Here is a 27,066-nt window from a genome sequence, read left to right on the forward strand (position 1 = left end):
CCAAAGGATGGAGGCGGGCCACATTATGCGGAACAACGTGGGTTATGCAGTGTGAGAAATGGCCCTTCCTGATGACTTGCGTGGGAGGATTGCTCAATCGGGTGATTCACGCAGAACAAGCCATTGGGGAATTGGCCACAAATACCTCTTCCAGGAGAAGGCCCTCTCCCAAGAATGATTGTCCCCCCTCTCCCGAGGGCCTCTTCTCGAAGACTTCTCCAAGGAAACTGTTACCTTCGATTACAACAACTATAAAGATACTTAGGATACCGTAAGTCTGAGTGTATCACTAAATTATATTAAGGATATTTTGATATAATTTTAAATAATTAATATAATTTTTGTAAATCAAGACATACTCATGCTCCCCATACTAAATCTCTTGTATGCGTCTGGTGTAATTTATATAAAATAATAATAATAAAAATAAAATTATCCTTAATTATCTTTAAAAGTTTGACGACTGCAAGAGGAATGAGAAAATAATGAATATTATTTAATTAATATTACGTGAATAGCCAATAATCTGAATCAGCCTTATTGTCTCACAGGAATAGATTTTTCTTTGACTAAGAAAACCAAGCAAAGAATACTATTACTAGTTACTAGCAATACAACTGAACCCATTCCTCCATGTCCAGGCAAGAGCAAGCTTTCGGCAGGCCAAACTGCAGCTTCTTCCCATCATGTTTTCTACACAACATTGGCATTGTGTCCTAGTACTATCAGAGTAATATGGTAGCTGCAAGGGTTTCCCGATCGAATCGGGTCGGAAACAAAACCAGAAGAGCAGCAGTAATCACTCTTTCTGCACTAGATGCTCAACATCTCCAAGCTCCAATTCACTTCCCGGCAGCTCATGTTCACCCTGAAACATCAACTCAATCTGCTCCAGAGACTTCCCTTTTGTTTCTGGAACACACGTGTAAACAAAGGCGATAGAAAGGGCTGAAATGGCTGAAAAGATGAAGAAGGTTCCGGACACCGAGATTGCCCGGGTAACCGAGAGGAAGGACATCGAGATGAGGCCACTGCAGACGCGATTCCCCACTGCTCCAAGTGCGGCTGCCTGCGCACGCACCCGCAGCGGGAATATTTCAGATGTCAAAACCCAGCAAACAGGGCCAATTCCCACAGAGAAGAAGGCAACATTTCCACAGACTGAGAGTATTGCCAAGCCAATGCTTAGAGGCCCATCCTTTAGCAAGGCTAGAGTAAGGCCTACGCTAAACAAACAGATGGTCATGCCAATTGTGCTCACATACAGCAGTGGCTTTCTTCCGAGTTTGTCGATGAGGCAAATGGCAACCAATATAAATGCGGTCTTTGAAACGCCGACTGCAACAGTGGCTGCAAGAAGCTTTGTGTTACCTTCAATGCCGGCTTCTTTGAAGATTGTAGGGCTGTAGTACACGGTTGCATCAATTCCGGTGATCTGCTGGAAACACTGGATTCCAAAGCCGGTGATCAGCATTCGACGAAGCGATGGAGAAGGGCTCAGAAGTTCACGCCACACGGGTTTTTCTTCGTGCTTCTCGCCGTTGGTGTTTCCAGCTGCTAACTGTATTTCGGCGAGTCTCTCCTCCACCTCTGCCTCGTTATCGTTCGTTTTAAGTAACACTGCTCTTGCTTCATCAACCCGGTTCTGCATGACCAGCCACCTTGGTGACTCGGGGATGATGAACAGAGCAAGTGCGATGAAGACTGAGGGCAGAATTCCTACAGCGAGCATTATCCTCCAATTTGTATGAGCTGGAAAGCCTGAAAATGCGTAGTTAGAGACATAGCCAAGTAGAATCCCAAGATTTATGAAAATCTCCGGGAATGAGGTGAGCGAGCCTCTGGCAATAGTTGGTGATATCTCGGCTATATAGATGGGGGCTATCATAACTCCGAAACCAATACCAACCCCAGCCAAGAGTCTTCCTATCATCAGCACTCGAAATGAAGGAGCAAGTGTCATTATAGCTGCGCCGGTTTGGAAGACAATTGCGGCTAATCCCATCGTCCATTTTCTGCCAATGGCGTCCGAAGTTCTTCCACCAGCTAAACTACCCAGAAGGGAAATGACACTCAAACAACCAACAAGCACTTCTTCTTGCACATCTGTTATCTTCAGATCTTCTTGAATGAATAGGATTGCTCCACTCATAACACCCACATCTACAAATTGAACAAACTAATTAGAAACTTCAATTTTAGTTCATCTCAAGAAACTCTCCTACGAACAGAAGACGGGCAATACAGATATGAAGCCTCTTCCGAATTTCTAATGAACAGACTGTATAGGAGCCTGAAATGGGGAAGATTGGCTAATTCTAATTCGGATGCTAACCTGCAGAAGTCCAGATTAACAATGGGAGAGATTATAACCCCTAACGAGCACTATAACATGAAGTTGCTTAGTTTATAATTGTCCGAGATCCTTGAAGCATAAAGATTCTACTACTGGCATAGAGTAAAAGATTCTTCTACACAATGTCTTTATCTTGTTATAGAAGATCAAGTTTTCTACCCACTTCAGCATCTAAAGAACGAAAAATATGCAAGAGATGTAGGAAATTATACAACCAAGAGCTGCTCGATGGGTGAAACAGATGTAAGAACATCAGTTATGAATTCCTCTGCCAAAATGGTCTTCTTTTTGCTTTTTCCGATGACAAGTGTGACAGATAAATTAAACAAGAATCATATCGCAAATGTCGTAGATAAATCTGACTATTCCACAAGTAATTGAAATCATAATTTGATATGAATCTGCAATTTTCTCATTATTATATCAAGTAGGTAGGCATTTGGCCTCTCTAATCTATTCTTTGCTTTCCCAAATTTTTATCTCTAGAAACCATTGATTAACCTCCAACACTGATATTTCAAGTGTCAGCCGACTGCATTTTGTGTGTCCTAGTTTTAATGCTTTTTTTTTTCCTGGCATGCTTTAAAACAACCAAAGAACCCCCAAAACGGAAAGTCCAACAGGCGCCTTACTACCGCTCCCATTTCCATGCTATAAAGAATTTAAAAGCAAAGTTGGTGCATATAGGCACAAAACAATTAACAGTTTTGATTCATGATGGCCAGATCAAACTATTAGGATCGGATCAGGAACACCAATTACCCAGCTATCAACAGAAAAAGAGAAGACACAAATTTAACGTGGTTGGCCCACAAATGCCTACCTCTACATCCCACAACAACGGAATAATCCACTAAATCTATAGTTTTACACAGACAAACTACAAAGCCCGACACAATTTTTGCTCAGAGAATACTAGAAACCATCCCAAAACGGAGGAAAGAGGTCAAAGATTGAGGGGAATTGCTCACCATAGCCCAGAAGCACGGAATTTAGAGAGGCAAAAACTGCACAAGCAATCACATATTTCCTAGTGCTGCTTCTGCTTTCCTGCTGAAGATCACCATCGTCATCGTAACCCCCATCTTCCCGGAGCTCAGAGTTCATCCTCTTGTATTTGTTCTTGCTTCCCAAACCCATCTGGGCGCTCCCATTTTCTTGGGCACCCATCAATCCTATCTCCCCTTTCCCTGATTCTGCAAAGATGCAACAGACCCAGAAAGATTTATGGGGTTTTTGAGCTCTCCAAACCGAGTTCAGGACTGGGTCTCATTCAGATCTGCAGATGAGAAGTGGAGGCGAAGACTTGAAGCAAGTGGGACCCTTTTGGTGTAGTAAGGAAGTGCTGCTAGGGAATTGGCAATCGACAACTGGGAGATATTAATCGGTGTTGACCTTGCACTTTCATTAGATAAAATGGAGTTTTCTGAACATTGATAAGAGCAAGGATGAGTTCTACTTCAGATCTTGTATTTAAATTTGTTCATGTGAAAAAAGAAACAAATTCAAATATGTTTGTTCTTACAAAATTTCTTCTCCAATGATTAATGGAAATAATGATATGAAAAAGCATTTTTAGTATATAGGAGAAAGTTAGATTGCACGAAAAAAAAAAAAAGAATATTATATAAAATTAAAATGCAAAAATGATATTTTTCATAAAAATTGAAATATAAGAAAATACATAAATAAACAAATATAGAGTTTTTTTACAAATATAATTTTTAATATAAAAAACTAGTTATCTAACACAAGTTCCATTATCTATAAATTATAACTTAATAATTAAAAATTAACAATAAATCTAAAAAAAATTATAAAATATAATACAATTTATAAAAATCCGATTAATTTATCATCATTCTCTTTCTCTATACATACGTTTACAGAATATATATACATACATAATACATAATTAAAAAATATATATACAGATGAGATAATAAACACTAATTGATTAAGAGCTCGGAGTTGTAATTGCTGATCAAAGATGAACAAAAAGACGATAATAGTCGATGAAACCACAAAATGGTAGAAAATCGAGAAGCCGAAAGGACGACGAAAGTGAACAAAACGACAAAATAATAAAAGATTGAGAAGATAAAAAGACAACACATAACATTTTGATTTTTGCAAAATGAAAAAGGAAAAACAAATTTAGGGCTGTAATTTTCAATTAGAGATAGAATTTCCTCCGACTCTAATATGGTTGCGGGGGTAGACATTTTTAATATTTTTATAATATTGCGCTATGGTTTTGAAACATTTCTAAATTTATAAAAATAACCTAGAAACGTTTGTGTGTGTGTTTTTTGGCATTTTGGTCTAAGAAATGTTTTGAAAATGTTAAAACGATATCATTTTGATATTTCCGTACATCAAAGTAGGAAAGCATGTTTTTATGTATAATTTTCTTCTTGCAGAGTTGACAAATATTTTTGTAACTTAATATGATAGTATTAGGATCAAATCATGCATAAAAATAAAAACAAAGAAAATTTAACACAATAGGAACTTCACATATATATTTACAATTCCATAATAATGAATAAATCCATTTAATAAACAATAATGTAATTTTTTTAGCTCAAAATAAGAAATATAAACAGCTTACAATATAATTTTTAAATAGGAAAAAATATAAATTCTCCTAAATCTCAAAATAATTGGGCCTTCACTTTTTAGATGGCTTGATTATCCAATAATTGCATACTCTTCTTGGCATACTAAAATTGTATTTACCAAATGAATACATTGATATTTCTATTTGATTTAAATTTGAGAGTTTATTAAAGAGTGGATATTTTTTTATTCATCTAGATGAATACATATTTATTGGTTATTTCCCCCACTATTTGAGATGAATTTAAAGTTAAAAATATAATAAAATGGAGGAATTAATTTACTACTAACCAATTGATTTTGTTATATAGTTCATTTCATCTGCTCCTCAAACTGAATGTTGATTATAAGATAATAGTGAAAAGGAGAAAATTATCAAGGATAATAGAAAAAAAGAAAAGGCATAACATAATTTTTTTTTATTTTTTTTATGGGCACCTTTAATTTAATTGTGAACAAGCTGGAGGCCAAAATAAGGTCTCATGAATACTGAATAGGGATATAAAATCATTTCCATGATAACTCTTAATTCATAAAAAAAAAAAAAAGATATTTGGGAATTATTTGTATTTTTTATATAAAACACGACATAATGTTATTTCTTTTTATGTTAAGTGAAAATTACAAAAACTAACTACAGCTTTAATAAAAAATTTGTTTTTAACTCTTTTTTTGAAAAAAAATATTTTTATCCCGTAAAATAAATTAATTATATTCTATAATCACTTTTATCAGTGCAGTTTCATTTGGCAGTTAAATTCGATTACGAATGTAATTTTAGTTTCAATTTTTTTACATAATTTTTGGTTCAAATTTATCTTAATATATTCTACTTACAACCACAATCGAAATTGACATACAAAGTGGTTATAAAATATAATTAAATTGGTATAAAATGTAATTAATTTGTTTAAAGAGGGTAAGAACGTTTTTTTTTTTTTTTTCAAGAAAAAGTTAAAAAAAGATTGTGTGTTTTTGGTTAAGTGGAACTTAGAATAGCCTATGGATAGAAGTGGATGTGAGTGAGAGCATGAAGTAAAGTGCATGAAGCCGATTCAATCCATTTAAAAAGCCCCCCATTTCTGAGATACATTTGACCAGGATCCATCCTCTTCCTTTTAACATTGGTCACCGGACACTTTATTATTATTATTTAAACTATTTAATTTTAGAGTAGCACATTGTCTTAAATATGTTATAAATAAACAAACTAATGATATGATAATATACTTGATAATTACACGTAATTAATATCATCAACTTAATTACTACTTCACACAACCATTATATGACCACTTTCACTCTATCCATCCATCCCACCCATCAAAATTGGAGTCCCCTCCAAGTGCTAGAATTAACAACCAAAACTCACAACAGTTGGGTACTTTAATTACAGGCAAGGCAAGAAATTCTAGTGCTGTGCTGTGCTGAGCTGAGCTTTGCTTTGTTAAGCCAATCCGACGAGCTTCTCGCTGACCTCCCATAATTTTCGCGCCTTCTCTGGATCGCTGGCTTCTTGCGAGAGCCGGTTCTCGAAGGAGGCAGAATTCTTGTTCCAGCTCCAGTACACCCCGGACTTTGTTAAACTCGCTTCACTTACTACCTGGATCAGAACTAAGGGAGTTGAGTTTTACTAAGCCAAAAGCTTACAACAAAACCAACATTCCCGCGTTTTGAGGGTTTCTATACTGACCTGTGCAAGTCGCTTCCCGGCTTCCTCTTCAGAGACATAACCCTTGGTGATGTATTTCTGGAACGGGGGGAATAGCAGCCTGAACAGGGGGATGTGTTCCCTGAACAAACCGGTTGTGGCAATGCAGCCGGGGTAGAGGGAAGCGAAGGTTATTCCTGTCTCCTCGTGGTATCGCCTGTGAAACTCTTGCATTGTGAGCATGTTGCATACTTTGCTGTCTTTGTAGGCCTTGGCACCGTCAAACTCTCCCCCATCTATCATGGCCGAGCTGTTTATCCCATTCAATCCTCCTCCCAGTCCCCTTAGATCCCCGAGATTTGCCTTTGGAGGCACATTCCCGGCTATGGTGTTTGTATTTCCTGAAGTTGAACCCCCAGATAAATCAAAAAATTAGCGTTGAGAAATGACAATATATTAAGATAAAAAATCGAGAAGGGGACATGTTCTATTCTACTCTGCATTTTCTACTCTTGTTAATCTGTGAACTCTTATTAGAGGGTCGCATATCCAGCCCATTGTCATAGTTTTCTCCAGTTGGAATTGATAATAAGAATCTAGGAAATAAGCATACACTGCCATATACTAACCGATAGGATTCGGAAACAAAGTATGCACCTGTTATGGAGCCAACGATTATGAGACGCTTTAGTGGGTAATCTGATTTTTTCATGTCATCAAGCAGCAGCCTTGACAAAAGGAAGTGCCCGAGATGGTTAGTGCCAACACTGAGTTCAAAGCCTTCAGCAGTGAAAGTTGGCTCCTTGGCGGTGGGCAAGTAGACTGCAGCATTGCAAACCAGCACGTCGAGGGGCCTCCCTGAACGACGAAAGGTATCCACGAACTGGCGGACACTGTCAAAGGAAGCAAGGTCTAGATGCATGATGGTGTAGTTCTGCTTAGGAATACCGACAGATTTTGCCGCTTTCTCAGCCTTGAGAAAATTTCTGCATGCCATGATGATGTGCCAATTTTCTGCCTCAGCCAGAGCCTTTGCTGTGGCTAGTCCCAGCCCAGAGGATGCACCGGTGATTATCACATTGCCCTTCCTCAAAGTTTTCTTTCCTTCTGGCGCAGCCTGGGTGATTCCTGGAGTTGTGGCAGCTGTTTGAGCTACAATAGGTTTAACAGAGGATTTTCTCTTGAATTCCTGCAAAAGGCAAGGAAGGAAAAATACAAATCCTCATCAAGATTGACAGTATAAAAATGCAAGAACAGGATTGTCAAGGATCAAATCCACCAATACCCAGAAGAATAGTTTAAACTTCCCGTGGTAATTGCCTGCAAGGCTCAAATCAGGCCTTAAGAGGTTCCACTTGATTGAATTTGATTTGTGTATTTAGTCTAATCATGGGTGGAAACATTAGTTTAGAATTTAGGCTGAGCATGAGAGACTGGTGGGATAAGGGCTTGATATGCTGTTGTTTATGAGAGACTAGCTAGCATGATACTGAATCCAATATTGGAAGTTACATAGAAAAGATTCAAGTATATAAGAAGAAGCAATGAATCTGATTGTCAACTCATTAATTAATCTCTTTGCACGAGTTCTTGACTCAATCTTTACATGTCACTGAGTAATTAATGTGAAAAACTCCCCCTAGAATTGGTACTTTATCTGTTAAACATAAGAAAGGCCTACCATGACAATAGAAGATATGCACTTGTGGGTGAAAAATCTAGCCCAGACTACAGGCAATTAACAACTTCAGTGTCAATATGATTCATTAAATTGACTCTAATATATTTGATGCTATCTGCTACTTGGATAAAATTTTCTTTGTGAATGAGTATTCTGTATTTTACGGCACAAATATTTTCTCCTTGAAAAGATAGACTAGAGGCTCTTATTGAAGATAAAATGCATGAGACATAATTAAGATGATTTGATCATGTGAGAAGAAGACTAACATAGGCTCATGTGAAAAAAGTGAATGGAATGGGACAAGTATTTAGCAAAAGAGGTAAAACAAGAACAAAAAAAACTTGATGATGGACACTTGGCCATCCTATTAGCTATAAGGGCCTTATCTTCTATAAGGCCATAGATAACAATGACTGATGAATTAAAATTCATGTAGCCAACTCTACATAAAGGGTGTTTGGCTAAGCGGTTTGACTGCTTATAAACTATTAGCGAAACTTAGGCGTTGTATAACTTATTTAGTTATACATTTGTTAAAAATTAGAGAATTTAAATGTTGCCGAGCTTAAACGCTATTTGATAGCGTTTTAGAAAAGTTCCCCGCTCTCAACTTTTCTCAAAAACGTTGTCCATAGCTTATTTAGTTAACCAAGTATTTTACAATTTTGCCCTCCAACAACTATCATATTTTCAACTATCATAAAATATTACAAAACTCCCTCTGCCTCCCTCATCTCCTTCTCGTCGTCGCCTCCATCTCTGTTCATTGCCTCCATCGCCACCTCTTCCATCTCCATCCATCGCCATCGCCTCCATCGCCATCCCTTGCCCTTCTCTTTGTGTATATATATATTAATATCTCAACATATATATTTAACATTTTTATGAAACATACATATTTTTTAATAATTGTATATAACTTATCAACATCTAATGGTAAAAATTTTATCAGTTGAACATCAATTTATAATTTATTTTTATTAAAAATTAGTATTTTATCAATTTTATTTGTATTATTCAACAACATGTCCATTTTAGTATTTTTGTTAAATTCTGATAGCTTATCAGTTTTTTCAAACTAAACATATAATTATATAAATGACATTTTAAAACACATTTATCCAAATATGTTATCAACTTAAACGCTAGTTAATTTTAAAACTTTACACAGCTTTTAAGTAGAAAAACTTAGAGGGCATTTGGCTACGCAGTTTGACCGCTTATAAGCTACTTATATAGCTTATAAGCTGTATAGCATTTTCCTATTAAGTGTTTGACAATATTAATTAGCTTAAAAGCTATGTAGCTTAAACACAATAGTGTTTTGCAAAAGCTGGTGCCCCTAGCTTTTGCAAAAACACTGGTAGCAAGTTATTGGGTTGACCAATTAATTTACTATTTTACCCTCAAATATTTTCAATATTTACAGCCTTGTCCCTACTATTAACGTTGCATGTTCTCTCCATTGCTCTCCTCTCCCATCTTCCCCTGCCTTCTGGCCATTACCGCAACCCCTCCTCCAGATCTGCTATCGCTGTCGCCCCTTCTCTAAATTCGTCGTTGTCGTCATCCAGTTGGGCTGCCGCAAGCTGCCGTCGGGTTGGTGGGTCTCGCCATCGCCATAAGTCGCCACTGGGTTCCATGTCAACCTCTTCCCACCACCACCGTCGGCCATCGGCCATTGTGCTTCTCGCTACATGTATATATATATATATAAAACAACAATAAACGTAATATATGTTATATGTATATATATAACACATAATAATATATATTTTTAATAATTATGTATAATTTATCAACATCTAATGGTAAAATTTTACATCATTCAATATCATGTCTGTTTTGATCTTTTTATCAAGTTTTGATAACTTATCAGCTCTTTCAAACCAAACACATAAATATTAATTAATAGCTTAAAAATACATTTATCCAAATACATTATCAGCTTAAACCCTACTCAACTTTTAACTTGAAAGCTAAATAACTTAAAAGCTATGGAAAAAAAAAGGGTAAGCCAAACACCCCCTTAAAAGCTATCTTAAAAAAGGGTAATGCCAAACACCCTCTCTTAGTAGAATAAAGACTTGGTATATTTGCCCCCACGGGCATAGCACAATTGGTTCTCAGGTAGCATATTGCACTCAAAGATGCAAGTTTGAGTCATGGCAGCCGCAGTGTGAGAGTTTCACCTTCCTGTGGGGTGGCTCTTTGTGGGCACCATACATTGTGCCTCCTACCTAATGCGCTGCCATGTACCGTGATTAACTCCTCCACGTACGTGAGACAATGTGTGGGGGCCCTTAAGGTGAGGGATTTCACCTTTTGCACCCAAGACTTGGTATATTTTTATTGTTGCAAAGATAGACTTGAGATTTTCACTGGAACCATGTACCTGAATTGCACGCAATATCAATGAAACTAAGGCATTGCCTATCAATCTACTTCCCACGTTATAAACTTCAAGTTTTCTCAGGAAATGAATCTCATTTTCCATTTGGGTAATGCAGTAGAAAAAAGGGGCTCTCCACAAGGCATGGGAGAGTCGTTTTTACAATTTCCATAACGCAAATTAGTGATTTTCCAGTCACATGTAAGCAACCTTATCGAGCACAAGTAGGATCATTTCAATGGCAAAAAATTCTGCAAGTACATTTCAATCAGGGTTTCTGAGGGAGGGAAAAAGAGCGAGAAATCAGAGTGTCTTACCTTGCTTGTGATGCTGTACGTGTTGAATTCGGCTTTGAGATGATAGACTGAAACTGATCCAAAGAAACTTGTTTCCCTAAGAGAAGCATTGGGCTTCCCCTGAAAAACACAAACTCAAATCCAAATTAAACAGAGACCCAGAAAGCATTTGAAGAAGATGAAATGGGCATTTGAACAGTATACCTCTTTGCAGACAGAAATCGCAGACGGAAGAAGAGAAGCTGCTTGGAAGGCCATCTGAGCTTCAAGGCAACTCGACTATAATGGCGTTTCTCCGGAGCCTTGTATCCGTGCCCAGTGGGTTTTTCCGTATGGGTTTCAGAGGAGATTGAAGGGGATAAGATAGCATTATGGGGCTATTGATGGAATTGCCATTTCAGCTTCAAATTGGCCAATCAGAGTTTGAGTTTCGGATTCTCATTGATATTTACACAGTTGAGTTGTGCGCGCTTGCCCATCCAGAACTTTCCATTCCATGCTTCTCTCTGCTTTGGGTTGGGCTTCAAGAAGATGATTGTGGGCTGGGCCACAATAAAAAGAGGCCCAAAATAATAGTTTGTCATGGAATGTCTGATTGAAGTCCTAATTATTATTGTTGAAAAGATGAATTTGTCACCCGAATCCTACCACAGTGCATCTGGATTATGCCATGCATTCATCACTCATTTTAGTATTATGGATTTGGTGCCCGATGAATATAAGATTTGAACTCTAGATCCAATAATTTTTTTTTTAATATATAAATATGAATTGTATTAATTGAAAAATATTGTAAAACGTCTACCAAACAACTACTAAGGTTGCGTTCTCTTTATTGTTTTCAAGTCATTTTTAATTTTCAATTTTTTAAAATAATGAAAACGCGTTCTCTTTACTGTTTTTAAAAATATATTTTTGAAAATAAAAAAAATTGTAAAGAAAACTCAAAACAACAAAAAATTATTTTGAGTGTTTTCATCCAAAACAAACTCAAAACTCAAAACACATTTATTTATTTATATTTTATTATTATAATGGAAAAAAATATTACAAAATTCATTAACTTTAAAATGTAAATATTTTTTAATAATTTATAAACATTAAATATTTTTAATTTACTGAATAATCAAATTTATTGAATAAAATATCATTAAAAAATTATTTTCAAAATTTTAAAGAGAACACGTTTTCTAATTTTCTGTTTTGAGAAATAGTTTTTCAAAATAACAAAGAGAATGCGTTTTCAATTTTCTAAAAATAAACTACCAAAACAGAAAACTAAAAATAAATTTAAAACTCAAAATTAAAAATTAAAAAGCAAAAAGAACGCAGCCTAAGCAACTAAAAAACCTTAGCACCAAAACAGAAGAAAAATAAAAGAAGTCCAAAATAAGAATGTACAACTGTCGTAAGTAAGAGTTGAAAGATGATCAACAAGGCAACAAGCACTAACTGCAATCGACAAAGAAAATGAGGCCCTAAGGATTATGCTAGATTCAATTATATAAAGCTCACTATTATGCGGCATTTCTTGGGATACTCACTAAAATAATCACAAGATCAAGAATCATCAATTCATAAGGCATAATCCAAAGTTAAATAAAAAAGAAGGCATCAATTCATAAGGCATTATGTTTAATGTTCTAATTAGATGATTCATCATCTAACTTGAGTTTTGTCCCTAAAATATTCAAAAGTTTCAGATGTTGTTGTGGCAGATACAGGTGCAAAAAATGTATGTGACGGCACTTGTTAAGTGCATAATGATTATAAAAGTGATGTATTTAAATTTCTACTACTTGAACTTTGAACGTTTTGAAAATCCATAGTGTAAGAATTAATTTATGATCAATGTTAGAATGTTAGGTTCGATATTTGCTTCCGCTATTTATGAATATCTAGTCTACCTTATTTGATATATAATACTTTTCTATGTTAGATAGATTGGTGTAAATTTTGGGAATTATATTATATTGAGTTATATATCTAAAAAAAAATATTTCAAAATTCCCAATTTATAATATGCCCGAGAAAGTGAGATGTTACGGGAAGAGCCTATGCACGGAATAGTCTTCTTTTATTTTTGTTATTTAAAAAATTACAAGGTTTAAATAATTTCTTATATTGTATCAATGTAAATAAATTTATTTAATGGGTATTCTTTTATTAAAAGATAATTTTAAGATTTAAATAAATTCAATAGAACATCTAAAATTTATTAATATAAATAAAGTCATTTATCTGTATCATTTTATTTTCTCCTTTTTCGTTTGGAAAGAATTAAATCAAACGAATTTTTAAAATTTTATACTTCTAAATAAATGTATTTTATTGATTGACCTATCATTTTTTTTTTTTTCTTCTATTGAAAGGAAATTTTCAGGTTTAAATAAATTCAATAGAATTTGCAAAATTTTCAGGTCCAAATTACAAAAAGGATTTGAGTGAAATTTATTTTTTTTAAAATTACTAAAAAGGCATATTTAAGACACAAAATCGTCATAGCAAAGTCATTTTTTTATATAACTTTACGTTTGTTTTAAGAAACTTACTTTTACAAATCAAACTAAATAATAAAGAAAATCTTAAACTCAAATCAATAAAGATCTTTTATTTTTATTAACTTATACATACATAACACGAATTACATCTCTAATCAACAGTAATAAAAGAAAACCTTAAACCAACACAGAAGCATGATGCCTATGGCACATATAAAATCTATAGAGATTCAATTGAAGTCATGTGCTTAATATGTGGGTGTTAATTTGATGGGTTGCGAGTTCGATTTTTATTTTATGTAAGGGTTAAAGGCTCAATCTGTAATTTACCTCTCTTATATAATTAAAGACATAAAGATCAAAGGTTGTGCAAGAACAATCATCTCAGAATTCAATTAAAGTCGCTTTAATCAGTCTCTAAAAGCATTTCCAAGGGGGAGTGCTATTTTGAAGTGCTAAATTACCTATTTACAACTTTAAATAGTATTATAGTACTTCTAAAAGATAAATCTGCTCTAATGGCAGGTGCCAAAATAGGGGTGTCATTTAATATTTTAATATTTTTTATCAAATTTTAAATTCAAATAATTAATTAAAATAAATTCTAACAATTAATTTAAACTCTTAACAATTAACTAAAATAAAAATATTTATTTTTATATATAATTGATAATTAATTAACTAAAATAAAAATAATTATATATATAATTGATTATATATAGCCTTCTGCCTTTCCAGAAACTTCCTTCCCCTTTCTGTGTCTTTCTCTCTTGCCTCCTTCTCCGTGACGGCTCGCCCTCGCTCGGTCGCTCCTCGTTGCTTTGCCCTCGTCGGTCACCGCCTTACCCTTACCGGCTCTCCCCTCAGTTGGTCGCCACACTCTCGCTTATTGCCTCTCTTGATTCTTCTTGCTCCGTCGCTTGTCGGCGTCGCCACCTCGCCCTCGCCCCTCCAATCCTCATTGCCTCTCTGGCTTTCTCTCCCTCCGTCACATGCCTTGCCTGAAAACCCATGCTTCAGGTAATCTGTATTTATTTTATAATAGAAGTTGAAATAGAGCCGTTGGAAATGGCAATTGGAATTTGCATCTCTTCTTTTTTTTCTCTCCAGTGGTTATAAAAGTGGCACTATAAGAGGGTTGTTGCCATTTTACAACCCCATATGCCACATCTGTTGAAGTGGTTGATTTTTAATCTGAGGTGCCATTTCAACAGTTATGAAAATGGCACCCCATATGCCACTTCCCCTCGGAGATGCTTTAAGCATGCAAGCTTTGTCTCCTTGCTATCTGCTCCTTATGCTGCTAACTGCCTGCCCTTGACTGCATGAAGAGCTCAATCTCATATTTTAAGGTTGGGCTGACAATGCAAGCCTACCTAATGAGATGCCGACACATAACATATTAGTTATCCCACTTAGGTGTTGGTTTGAAGATGAAATGTGTGCTCATGCATTAAAAAGATTTATAAAAAAATTTATAAGTAGGGGTGAATGGAATACAAGAAGTTGTTTTTAACAAAGAAATATGTTGGTCCCTTAGGGTATGGCCACTCAAAAGGGGGTGAATTGAGTGATTATTATTTTTTTCAATTTTAATAAATATTCTTGATTAATAATTTTATTAAAAAATATATATTTGATAAATATAATAAATTATATTTGAGATTAATAATAAATGTAAAGTATAAGATATAACAAAAATAAATATAATGAGGCATAACATAATTTATAGTGATTCGGTGTTTTCATATATACTTAGTTCACTTTCTCAATGTCTAACCACCCTTGAAGTTCCACTAAATCAAAATCACCAAGGTTTTCATAGTAGCTCACCTTGAAAATTAGATATACACTTAGATTACAATAGGTTCTAGGTAACCACTACACCCAGGTTTTCTCCTTAGCTTACCTTGGAAACTAGATTCACCTAGATTTTAACGGATCTAGGAAACCTATACAATTTTCAATAATAATTTAAATGTTTATAAATAATTTGTCCACGTTTGGACACAAATAAGCAATTTAGAATAAATTATACAAGGCAATAATATTTAAGTAAATAAATTTGTAACCTCAAATATGGAGAAGTTCGGATTTATCGTCGAAAACTTAAAGAATTTTTCTCCTCTTGCCTTGTGGCTCTTTGGTGGATGAATAATGAATCTTTGAGAGTCTTGAAATATTTGGAAATTAGCTTGAGAGATTTTGGGAGCTTTGGATGTGCAATATGTGTAATAGATACTCAAAAAATGAGTTTGATGGATATTTATAAGCATTTTAGCCACTAAAGAAATGATTAATATGAAGTTTGAAATTCAAAAAATGTTTAGGCTTTATCAAACAATAAGAAAACATGTCTCACCTTTAATTCAAAATAAATTTACTTTTTGTATGAGAAATCAAGATTTGAAAATTCAAATATAAGCTTTTGAGACATAAATTATTAAAACAAGAAAATATGTCTAAAAGCAATCTCTTTTAATTCAAAATAAATTTACTTTTTGTATAAGTAATAAAAATATTTATCAATAAATGAAAATTCAAATATAAACTTTTGAGACATAAATGTTCAAAAAAAGGAAACATGTTTAAAGACAATTCACCTTTAATTCAAAATAAATTTACTTTTTGTATCCACTTTTAATTCAAAAATAAATTTATTTTTTTATATGAGAAAGAAATACATTTATATCATAAAAATATTTTTGTTAATAATCAAAACTTAATTAATATGAGTGTAAGCACCCCCACTCGGTTATCCCAACCGTCCGGTCTATCCGAACGAAAGCACTTACATAAGGGAAGAAAAATAGACATAAGACAAAAATACTCTGGCATGCATACATACAAAAAATACAACAGCGGAAACAAAATAATATACATGCACGCCCACAAGTACCCTGCTGAAACAACAGTTAAGGAGTATATAAAAATATACAGACACCTGTGCCAACAAATAAAAGATACCAGGAACAACCGGGCACAGTAAAAAATGAGAGTCAGAACTCCTAACAAAACATTAGAGAAGACGAGGGCAACTAACTATACACCCGACCAACATGGCTGGCTGCTAGGTGGCGCGGTCCTCGCCCTCGACTTTTGCTTTACCCTTACTTGGAATAATGGAAAGCAAGGTGAGTCGCAAGACTCAGCAAATTTATATGAAAAGGAAAGCTGTAAACGAAACAGAAGAGGAGATCACCCCAAATATAAACCCACATGTACACATAAGCCATGTGATGCAACAACGCAACAGTGCCGCATAATAAAAACATATACCGGTCCTTGGGGCCCACATAAGATACCTGGCACCCAAGTCCCATACCAACCTGTCGCTGCCCTGAAAGGCAACATAGATCTCCAACAAACTTGTGCGCATTGTCTCGGGTTGGTACTCCTGTCACCCGTATCCCTGCCAGTACTCCCAACAGCCGAGCCATAGGCTCCCTTGGAACGGTACTCCTATTTGAGAACTAAATACTACCAGTAACCATGCAATGCATATAAAATGCAATAGCGTAATGAGCATCAACGTGATACAAGGTGCCCATACATTCAGGCATCAGGCCATGCTCCGCCCATATAGTAAATCACACGCGATGCATATGCCCGTGCTGGATGCAACCTGACCAATCTAGAATGTCCGTGATCAAGCATAACCAAATCATGATAATCCCAACATGCAGCTCGTACCCATGTGCATACCAAACCATGCAACAAGAATAAAACATAACCAGGCATGCTATAATCACATAACGACAGAGCTAGTCAGCAGTGCTTGGCACCGGTCAGCGATCCATGACTAGGAGAGACCATCTGACGGCCTAAGATAAACCGTACGATAGTCACACCGTCACCGAACAGCTAATCCTTGCCCCCACTACACAACAGCTCTAGCCAATAAATAACCAAAAATCCAATAATAATACCCGACAGCTAAGAACCTAGCCCCGGGTGAGTACGATATCATTCCCATAGGCTTGGGGGTGGCACAAACCCCCGTAGGCAACCAACGAAGAAAACTCTTGAGACCAGTTTAATAAATTAATTTTTAAAACAAACTGTTTTAAATTCCATAATTTATTAACAGCCGAAATCAACGAAGGGAGGTCAAATAAATTGACATCGAAAGAATCGACAATGAGGGTATAAAGAACTTGCCTTTCCTAAGATAGCCTTAGGCTCGCTTTGATCAAACACGGTCAAAGTTATACAAACTGTAATATCCCAATTATTGCTAAAATTAATAAAATTGGACCCTAAACAAAATCTCAACCGCATAGAATATTAATTACTAGTTTAATTACATACCTGGATAATTAAATCTGGGATTAAACGGATTTTAATCCGATTTTTGAAGCCCAAAATCTTTCAGTTTCACGTCGCGAGCTCACTGAAATTTTCTATAATTTTTACTGTTTGTAGGCTCAAAACACGCCCGAAATTGGGCTTTAAATGCGGCCAAAAGGAGCAAAAAGGGGGGCACCACATGGCAGCGCACGGCCAGCCGCTGGGGGAGGCCACCGCCTCACCGAAACGACGCCGTTTCGGACGTTCAATGGCTGAATTAATTCAACCAAAAATTCCCCCCCTCGCACGCCTGCCCGCGGCTTCGAAGCCGCGTCCATCGCCTGGCCGCCTCACGCGCGACTGCTCATGCCCGCACGCTCACCTTAACCTATATACGCCACCATTTAATTTAAAGGGATTCTCGATCCCTTTTCCGAAATCGCGCCAGCCTTCCTCCAAATTCCATAAATCACACACACACCCCTATTTTAATTACTCTAACACCTTGAACTTTCAAAAATCACACAATCTGATTTATTTTAATTTTTCTCTAATTCCAAAAATTCCTAAAATAACAAAATTAATTATCTTAATTTCCTATTTCCTTAAACTCACAAAATTTAATTTTATTTAATCACAACCAATTATTTTAATATTTCTTTTAAATCAAGTTATCCCAAAATGAATTTAAATTACCATTAATGGGGCATTACAATGAGCAAGTTGGTTCAACAATCTCATCTTTTTTTATGATGACAAAAAAATGATTTATGAGGTGATTAATGTGATAAAAAAAAATTTGAACTCCCCTTTAATTTTATACTATAAGCTCCTTTCAAAAATACTAATAGCATAAAAATATTTTTTTATAGAGTTTAATAGATAAAATAATTTTTAAGAGTTTTAAAGACCAAACCTGATTGCTAAATCTGATTGCTTTGATTACACCTGCTTAATGTCATATCTCTCAGATATACTTTTTCCTCATATACACGAAAAAATATCATAATACATTTTTCTTCTTCCATACAAAAATAATATACAATTCACACTCTCATACATACAATCTCTCATCTCATAACATCTTATTCTTCTCATTTTTTTTTTGTCATAAACAAAAAGACATTGTTAACAAAGAAAATAAAGATATATAAATAATATAGCTCATGAGAGAAATATATCGAGTATAATCCACAATATCGAGCATAATTTAAGATTACACAACATCAGAGAAAGTAAAACATAGTATAGTCAAGGGATATAGTAGCATTACAAAATTTACAAAACAGTAATCTAAGGCACCCACGTTGATAGCTTTGAATTTCGCAGACGCTCAATGCTGATGATGGTTGCCGAACACGACGGATCCAAGTTCATCTATATCATCTGGGAATGGCCATTGGCTGTTGCTAATTTCGACTGGGTAATGTTGCAAACTAGCCTCTTGGAAATAAGGAAACGACACATTTTCTTTTTGAATGACTGGGTTTTCAAAATTTCAAATAGGGTTTGGATCATCCACGAGGAAAGATCCATTGTCATAATATGGATTTGAATTGGTTTCTGGGTGAAACCCATTTTGAACATTGAGAGGGTTTTCAAATAATAATTGCTCCAATAAAGATAGATGACATTGAAGATCGGCGACTTGCTGTTGGAGGGAAAAAATGTAAGATATACAACCATAAATAGGATCTTGAAGCCTAACTTGAGTTTCATACAAGAGTGTAGTAACAGCCCCATAACAGTTACTAACCAGAAGCTGGTCCAATAGTTTTGAGGCATTACTGGCATGAAAAATCTTATGAATAGCTGCAAAATCTATAGCTCATTCTTCATGACATAAGTAAGGGCAAAGACACATGATTGAGTACATTTTTTTTTTAATACTTTGCAGGCACTGCATGGAGAACCGGGTCCTAACATGATCTTCTAGTTTTTTTTATTTTATTTTTTATTTATTAATTAATAATAATAATAATAATATTATTATTATTATTAATTTTTAAAACAATGACTTGTCACTGTTTTTAGGGTTTCGATCAATAGAGGTGAGAGGGCAAGGGCGAGAGTAAGAAGAAGAGGGCAAGAGCGAGGGTGAGAGCAAGAGAGCGAGGACAAGAGCAAGACAGAACAGTGAGAGGAGAGGGAGGCAGCGAGTGACGAAGCAACAAGAGACAAGGGATTTGGGAGCTGGTGAGCAGGCCGCGGGCAACAACAACAACAACAAGGATGTTGATGACTGTAGACACGACAGACGTTGGGCGACAGAACAAACAAACAAACACAAACACAAAGATAAACAAAAATGAACAATGAATAATCGTGAAACCCTAACAAGAACAATCACAAAGACAACAAAAAAATGAAAAAAAAAATACAAATGAAATGGAGCTCACTGTGAAGTCGAATGAGGGAGACTCGGGACACGTGGATTCGATCGATGTCGTGGATCTGATCAGTTGCACAACAGAGAAGGGGCAGTGAACGAGGGAGATACCGAAAGAGGAAAGGCAGTGAATGAGAGAGATGCTAGAAGTGGCGACGAACGAGGGAGATGCCGGAGATGAAGAGATTTGAGGGAGAAGACTACTTTCACAGTGAAAATCCGGTTGGATTCAAGATCAGACGGTTGGATTTTGAAGAAATTGGTGATTTACAACAATGTTTTTGGAAGAGATTGAGAGAGGGAGATAACAGAGAGAGGGTTCGACCTTATTTGGGTCGGCTCATTTTTCTTATTTATTTTTATTTTTTATTATTTTTTTAAAATTAAATAGTTTTAACTTTTTGGATACTTAAATTTATTTAATAAAATATCATTAAAAAATTATTTTCAAAATTTTAAAGAGAACGTATTTTCTAGTTTTCTATTTTGAGAAATAGTTTTTCAAAATGACAAAGAGAACGCATTTTTAATTTTTTAAAAATAGGCTACCAAAACAAAAAACAGAAAATGAACTCAAAAATCAAAATTAAAAATTAAAAAACAAAGATAACGCAACCTAAGGAATTGTTCTATTCATGTTTTAGTTTTTAATTTTGAGTTTTAAATTCAATTTTAATTTTGTATTTTGAGTATCTTTTTAAGATTGTTGAATTTTTTTTTTTTGTCATTTTGAAAAATTATTTCTCAAAACAAAAAATTAAAAAACGTGTTTACTTTAGAATTTTAAGAAAAAATATTTTATGATATTTTATTCCTAAACTAACCACAACTGCCGCCACCAACGGTCGCCGCCGACCATCGTCGACCAAAAATACTAACCACAACTGCTGCCACCAGCGATTGCTGCCAACCATTGTCAACAAAAAATTTTCATGATCAGAGCCTATCATTAGAAATGCTAAGTCTAGGGGGTTAACATACACAAAAATGAGCCAAATTTAACGGCTGAATTTTCATATATCTAAATTTTAATTTTGACCAAAATTTAAAACATGCATTGTTAGTTGCCACTGGCCACCATGGCCAGTGGTTTCCAGCGATCAAAGGCAACCACTCGACACATTTATCCCCATCGACCAACATACCCAAAAACCAGCAAGATCCAGTAGAATCTCCATAGATTTAAGCTCAAACTTTTGGCTAAACCTAATTTTTGGGTAGGCGAGGTAGAGAGAGAGACGGTGGTGGCGAGAGCGATAGCGGTGCGAGCGGCATGAAGGGTTTCTGTGGCCAACGGGGTGAGGGCAATTGAGTAGATGTGAGTGGCGTTGGCGGGGGAGACGACAGGCGACAATGGTGGTAGGCTTCTTTCTCAAGCCCGAGGCCGACCGGGTGTAGGCGACGATGGTACAAGCAATAGCAATGGTGATGTAGATATGATGACCAAAGCCCTTGGTTGTCGATGGCAGTGGCGGTGGCTGGGTACTTGGAGAATGGAGAGGACAAGGAAATTGTGGAGTAGGTGGTAAGTGTAGAAAGAGAGAGAAAGGGTGGAGGGGTGTCCATTTTTGGTGTTTTAGATTTTTCAACATGTTTTGGTTGAAAACACTCAAAATAATATTTTTAAAAATATTTTTTTGTTTTGAGTTTTCTTTACAATTTTTTTTATTATTTTTGAAAATATATTTTTAAAAATAGTAAAGTTAAGACGTTTTCAGTGTCTTGAAAAATTGAAAATTAAAAATGACTTAAAAATAGTAAAAAGAACCGACACAGTTTTAAGAAAAATCAAGTTTAGTTAAAGGTTTTGGCACGTGTAAGAGTTAGAATTCACATAATTAGATTAATGATTATTAAACTGTTATTATTGTATATAATTAAATAAGTTATAAGTCATAAATTATCTTTAATTGTGATTATATTTCATGTGATGTCATTGTGGGTAAAGCATAACATAACATAACATGCTTCGGACTTTCTTACCAAATTTTTGTTCCCACCACGGCATTTGCCAATCTTTTCAATAAGAAAAGACTTCTTATATTTTGTTCATTTTTTTTATACAAAACACTTAACTATAATAATCGTAACTCACCACTTTTATATTCAATAATGTCCGCTCAACCTTAGAGAGTTTTTATATTCAGTTGTTAATTAAAGAATAATAATTAAGCTGGACAAGGGAGCAATTGATTGACTAATTGTTTAATGGAGAAGGCAATCCAGGCAGCCGCACCATGACATTATCACTGCCGGGCTTGGCTTAAAGAAATGATCAGAGGCTCCTACAGCCTCTGATATTTTCTATTTTTAACTCACTAAAACCTTTCTTAATCATATCATTATCCGGCCTCCAATGTCATGCTGCTGTGATTAACAAATTAATCATACATGATATCATGGGTTGGCAAATGGGTCCCTATCTTACAACATCAACCACAATACTTAATTGCTTAGTTCTTCCCCATTATGTGATGAATTTCCCTTTCTTTAATCTTCTCTGTGATACAATACATGTAATTAAAAAAAAAAAAAGAAGAAGATAATCTCACAGTCGTTCTCCACACAATTTTTTTATATTTATTTCTACTTAGCAAGAGTTAAAAGATAGATAGATTATGCACAAATGGCATACTGACAATTTCGTTTGGAATCTGTTCCGTCATGATTAGAGTGTTGTTCTGTGATCAAAATTTAGGACAATTAGGTTTACTGATTTATCTCTTTCACCCTACTCTAAAACTAGTAGATGAGGTTATAAAAAAAAATGATAAATAGGTTATATATAATTTTACCTTTATTTCATTAAAAAAAATCCTCTGTCCTAACTTAAAATTATAACTTATTAATCATGAAATAAAAGTCTTATTACTGCTATTAAAACTTTTCTGAACTCAACATCATAAAATTAGTGTGGAATCAAAAGAAATGATTTTTTTTTCTTAATCCAAAAGAAGGCATTTAACATTATCTTTAAGCACTAGCTTCCTCTCATCCCACTAATTGTCTGGTGTCTCTTTAATTTGTGAAAACTGCTCCTGTGAGTCATTTTGGTTTGGGGGGTGTTTGGGGTACTGTTTTTTAAGATGGTTTTTAAGGTTTTCTGTTTAAAAGTTGTGTAAACTTTTAAAATTAATTAAAGTTTAAATTAATAACGTGTTTAGATAAATATCTTTTAAAATATCATTTATATAGTTATATATTTGATTTAAAAAAAATAATAAATTATTAGAATTTAATAAAAAGACTAAAATATACCGTCCTGAATAATATAAATAAGATTAATAAAAATTAATTTTTAATAAAATAAATTATAAATTAATATATAATTGATAAAATTTTTATTATTAAATATTAAAAAATTATATATAATTATTAAAATATTTATTAATATAACATTTTATGTTTAAATTCAGGTTTAATTCATAAAAATACTAAATATATATACTAAGATATTAAAATATATATATATATATATAAAGAAAAAGGCAAGGGGATGAAGGCGAGAGTTGTGATAGAGGTGGCGGCCACCACGGAGATGAAGGTGATGATGGTGATGAGGAGGCGACGCTGATGGACAGAAATAAGGAGGCAGTGACAAGAAGGAGATGGAGAGAGGCAGAGCTAATGTTTTATGATAATTAAAAATATAATAGTTATTAAATAACAAAATTATAAAATATTTAGTCAATTAAATAAGTTAGGTATAATATTTTAAAAAAAGTTGAATTTTTGTTTTTTCTAAAATACTGTATTTAAACTCGAGAGTATTTAAATTCTTTAATTTTTAACAAATGTATAATTAAATAAATTTTAAATTTTGCTGATAGTTTATAAGCTATTCAACCGCTTAGCCGACCTTCTTAGTTAGAACTAGACATGAGTGTTTGTCTATCATCTATCATAAGAAACAACGGGAGTGTAAAATTTATAATATTATAACCGACAGTACAAATAACAATAATAATTACAAACCTTAACCTATAAGCTACGCTGGAGAAAGAAAAATGTTTACAAAGGATGGAAATGATCAACTATATTAGTGAAATAAACATGGCGTGGCAATAATGTGACAACAACACATCTCACAATGTACAGAGGAAACATAGAATAATATTGATCTCATCCTCATCAGAGCTGGAAAAACAGAGCTTGTGATGGATGGAACAATGGTGGAGATCACAAAACTGTCTCCCTTCTAACCCTTAACTATCTATATCCTAAACAACATCAACTACAATATATATATATATATATATATATCCACTAAAACATCAACAACAGCCAAATACAAAAGTAAAGAAGCTAAGCATAACATAAGCCATATGGTTGGTTCTAATTAATATTGCTGCCAGAAAGGCCTAAAATATGCAGCCTTTGTGGAAATGATCAATGGGAAAGCAAGTCAAAATGGTGGAAAAGAAGTCGCAATGCTCCAAAGAGAATCACAGGTTGTCGGGTTAAAAAATCTGCAACCAGTGACAGTGAGAGGGAAAGAAAGAAACGGAATCACAGGCTGTTTCTCAGAAAAATCTGCAACACCTAGTGAGGAAATCTGAGGAGATTGTCTAAAAACTTTTCTCCATTTTCCAGAGAGAGGTAGCATGGTTGGCAAGGAAGTGAGAAGAATATAGAATCGACTTGAATTGGTATGGATATCGTCAACCTTGCACACTCAGGTAAGAGTCTTACCCAATGCAAGTGGACCAAAGGAGTTGAATGGACTGTAAAGATTAGTCCTGATCTTTCCAGAGGAAGGGCTTCATTGGACATGAAGAGGATGACCCCGAGAACGCGGAGTCCGGCGGTTTCTGATCGGAACCAGTGGAATCCGGCGGGAAGGGAAAATTGGAAGGCAACAGAAGATTGTTGGCAGTATCAAAATCATCCCAAACCGGGCTGCCGGGGCCCCAACCAGACTGTATCGCATTCAACCAAGCCTCCGCCGTATAGCCCCACGCCAATTCCGACGACTCCGAAACAGCTTCCCCGGCGGAGCTCCCGGCGACGACCTCAACTTCGTCTCTGCTAGCGGCCTCGCCCTCGCTGGGATTGACATTCTCAGGCTGCGGCGGCGTTTCCATGGCGGAAGCCTCCAAGTTCTGGCCCTTTGACGCCGACGACGACGACGACGCCGGCTCCGTCGAGGCAGGTCTGTTCTTGTTGAGGAAGAGTTCGGGGAAATTGAGGCGGGCGTTCTCTCCCCGGAGTTTAAAGGCCTCGCGATCGTAGGCCATGGCGGCGTCTTCGGCGGTGTCGAATGTGCCGAGCCAGAGGCGGTGCCGGTTTCTGGGGAGGCGAATTTCAGCCACCCATTTGCCCCAATGTCTCTGCCTCACTCCCCGGTAAAGCTTGGTGGGGGAGACCGGTGGCAATGGTGGCCGGAACAAGCCCCGGCTTTCCTGCCCCAGTCGGCTCATCATCATCATCCTGCCACGTGGACTCAAATTCAGCGAATCACTCCAATACTGCAGCATCTGCTGCTGTTGCTGGTGCAGCACCGCCGCGTCGCCGGCGAAGTAGGGAGGAAATCCGGCGGCCTGGGGAGGCGGAGCAAAAGAAATCATCTGCTGCTGGTTTTGATTGTAGAGTGGCAGAGGATGGGGTCTGAATTGGTGCAAGTTTTCCATGGATGGCTGAGAACCATCGACGGCAAAAGGAAATAAGAGCCTTGAAGAAGAAGAAGAAGAAGAAGAAGAAGAAGAAGAAGTAGGAGGAGGGGGGAAAGCCATTGATGGGGCATCAGAGGATTGAAATGGGTCTTCTCGTTCAGGGCTTTTCACCTTCTTCAGGGGCCTATTCGACATAGAATAAGCTTCATCAAAAACCGGCTTCCATTGCTGGCTCTCCGTTTCTTCAACGCCCTTCATCGACTTGCCGCTTTTCCTAGAAGCCGCCATTGCCACAACAAACAAAAGCTCGAAAGCCCGCCGCTCGCTCTCACGGAATCAAGAGAACTTCAGATGGATCGCCAAATCAAATAAAAAAAAACAAGAACCAAACTCAAATGGGTCGAAAACCCACTTCACCAGAACAATAAAAGTCCAAAACCCAGATCCCAATTCGGTCCCAAATCAAAAAAACAAGACCCAATTCCGAATCTGGACTTCAGTTACCCGAAACCCCAACAGAAGCACCAAATTTAGAGCGACCCATTCCGGCGAGAGAGCGAGCGGCACGGACGGCGATCGGAGACGAATCGAACCTTCGAATTTGCTATATTTTTGTTTGTTGTTTTGGTGCGGCTGAGAGAATCAAGAGCAGGAAAAGCAGCGGATCGTTTTTGATAGAGAGTGAGAGGCGAAGGGGGGAAGCTAGGTGGCTATATAAGAGGCCAGCAAAAGATCCTCTGCGAGACTTGTCAATTTCGTTTTTTTTTTTTAATTATTTTTCGGCTCAGATATTTGTTCGATTTTGTAGATTTTTCTTTTGTCTAGAAGTTAGAGATGAAGAAGAATCCCGTCTTGGTCTGTGCAATGTGGTGGGTCCCACGCGGCTTCTGCTTCTTCTTGCTTTCCGTTTCCGTTGCTTCTACTCCAACCTTTCTCTCTCTAAAGAAAGCTTCTTTTTCTTCTCTCTCTCTCTCTGCTCTGCCTTTCAAATACTGCTCGCCACATGGCACCCTCACAGTACGGACACCCATGGCTTAGTCCGCGCAACACATGGCAATTTCTGACTGGCCCTTGGGAGAAACGTTGTTTGTGTAAAAATATGTGTGAATTGAGTGTTAATTTATTATGTCTTAAATTCGAGTTTTAAGGTACAGTTCCATCCGTCGTCCGAAATCCCAAATGTAGTCTCCGAATCTCGAGGTAGTTTGGAAAGGACTCGAACGCTCCAGGAGGGTAAAGCAAGGACAAGAATGGAAGTGAACAAAAGTGGAAA

At 36.0% G+C, this 27,066-nt stretch overlaps 3 protein-coding genes across 3 annotated transcripts; all 3 read right to left on the reverse strand.

The window, feature by feature from the left end:
- Window positions 1-475: 475 nt before the first annotated feature.
- LOC127792648 (probable polyol transporter 4) lies at window positions 476-3,768 on the reverse strand. Its single transcript, XM_052323247.1, has 2 exons — window positions 3,328-3,768; window positions 476-2,163 (listed from the first exon to the last, which is right to left on the reverse strand). The coding sequence occupies exons 1-2, from the start codon at window positions 3,524-3,526 to the stop codon at window positions 800-802; spliced, it is 1,563 nt and encodes a 520-aa protein (XP_052179207.1). The 5' UTR covers window positions 3,527-3,768; the 3' UTR covers window positions 476-799.
- Window positions 3,769-6,159: 2,391 nt separating this feature from the next.
- Window positions 6,160-11,391, reverse strand: LOC127792545 (protochlorophyllide reductase). Its single transcript, XM_052323070.1, has 5 exons — window positions 11,206-11,391; window positions 11,023-11,121; window positions 7,287-7,818; window positions 6,672-7,030; window positions 6,160-6,581 (listed from the first exon to the last, which is right to left on the reverse strand). Exons 1-5 carry the CDS (start codon window positions 11,257-11,259, stop codon window positions 6,426-6,428), a joined length of 1,200 nt encoding a protein of 399 aa, XP_052179030.1. The 5' UTR covers window positions 11,260-11,391; the 3' UTR covers window positions 6,160-6,425.
- A 12,694-nt stretch (window positions 11,392-24,085) lies between these two features.
- Window positions 24,086-26,486, reverse strand: LOC127791353 (ethylene-responsive transcription factor ERF054-like). The gene has a single exon (XM_052321168.1). The coding sequence runs from the start codon at window positions 26,079-26,081 to the stop codon at window positions 24,915-24,917; it is 1,167 nt and encodes a 388-aa protein (XP_052177128.1). The 5' UTR covers window positions 26,082-26,486; the 3' UTR covers window positions 24,086-24,914.
- Between the last annotated feature and the right edge of the window lie 580 nt (window positions 26,487-27,066).

The sequence above is a fragment of the Diospyros lotus genome, chromosome 15, assembly GCF_014633365.1.
Source record: "Diospyros lotus cultivar Yz01 chromosome 15, ASM1463336v1, whole genome shotgun sequence".
In the NCBI taxonomy this organism is placed as follows: Eukaryota; Viridiplantae; Streptophyta; class Magnoliopsida; order Ericales; family Ebenaceae; genus Diospyros; species Diospyros lotus.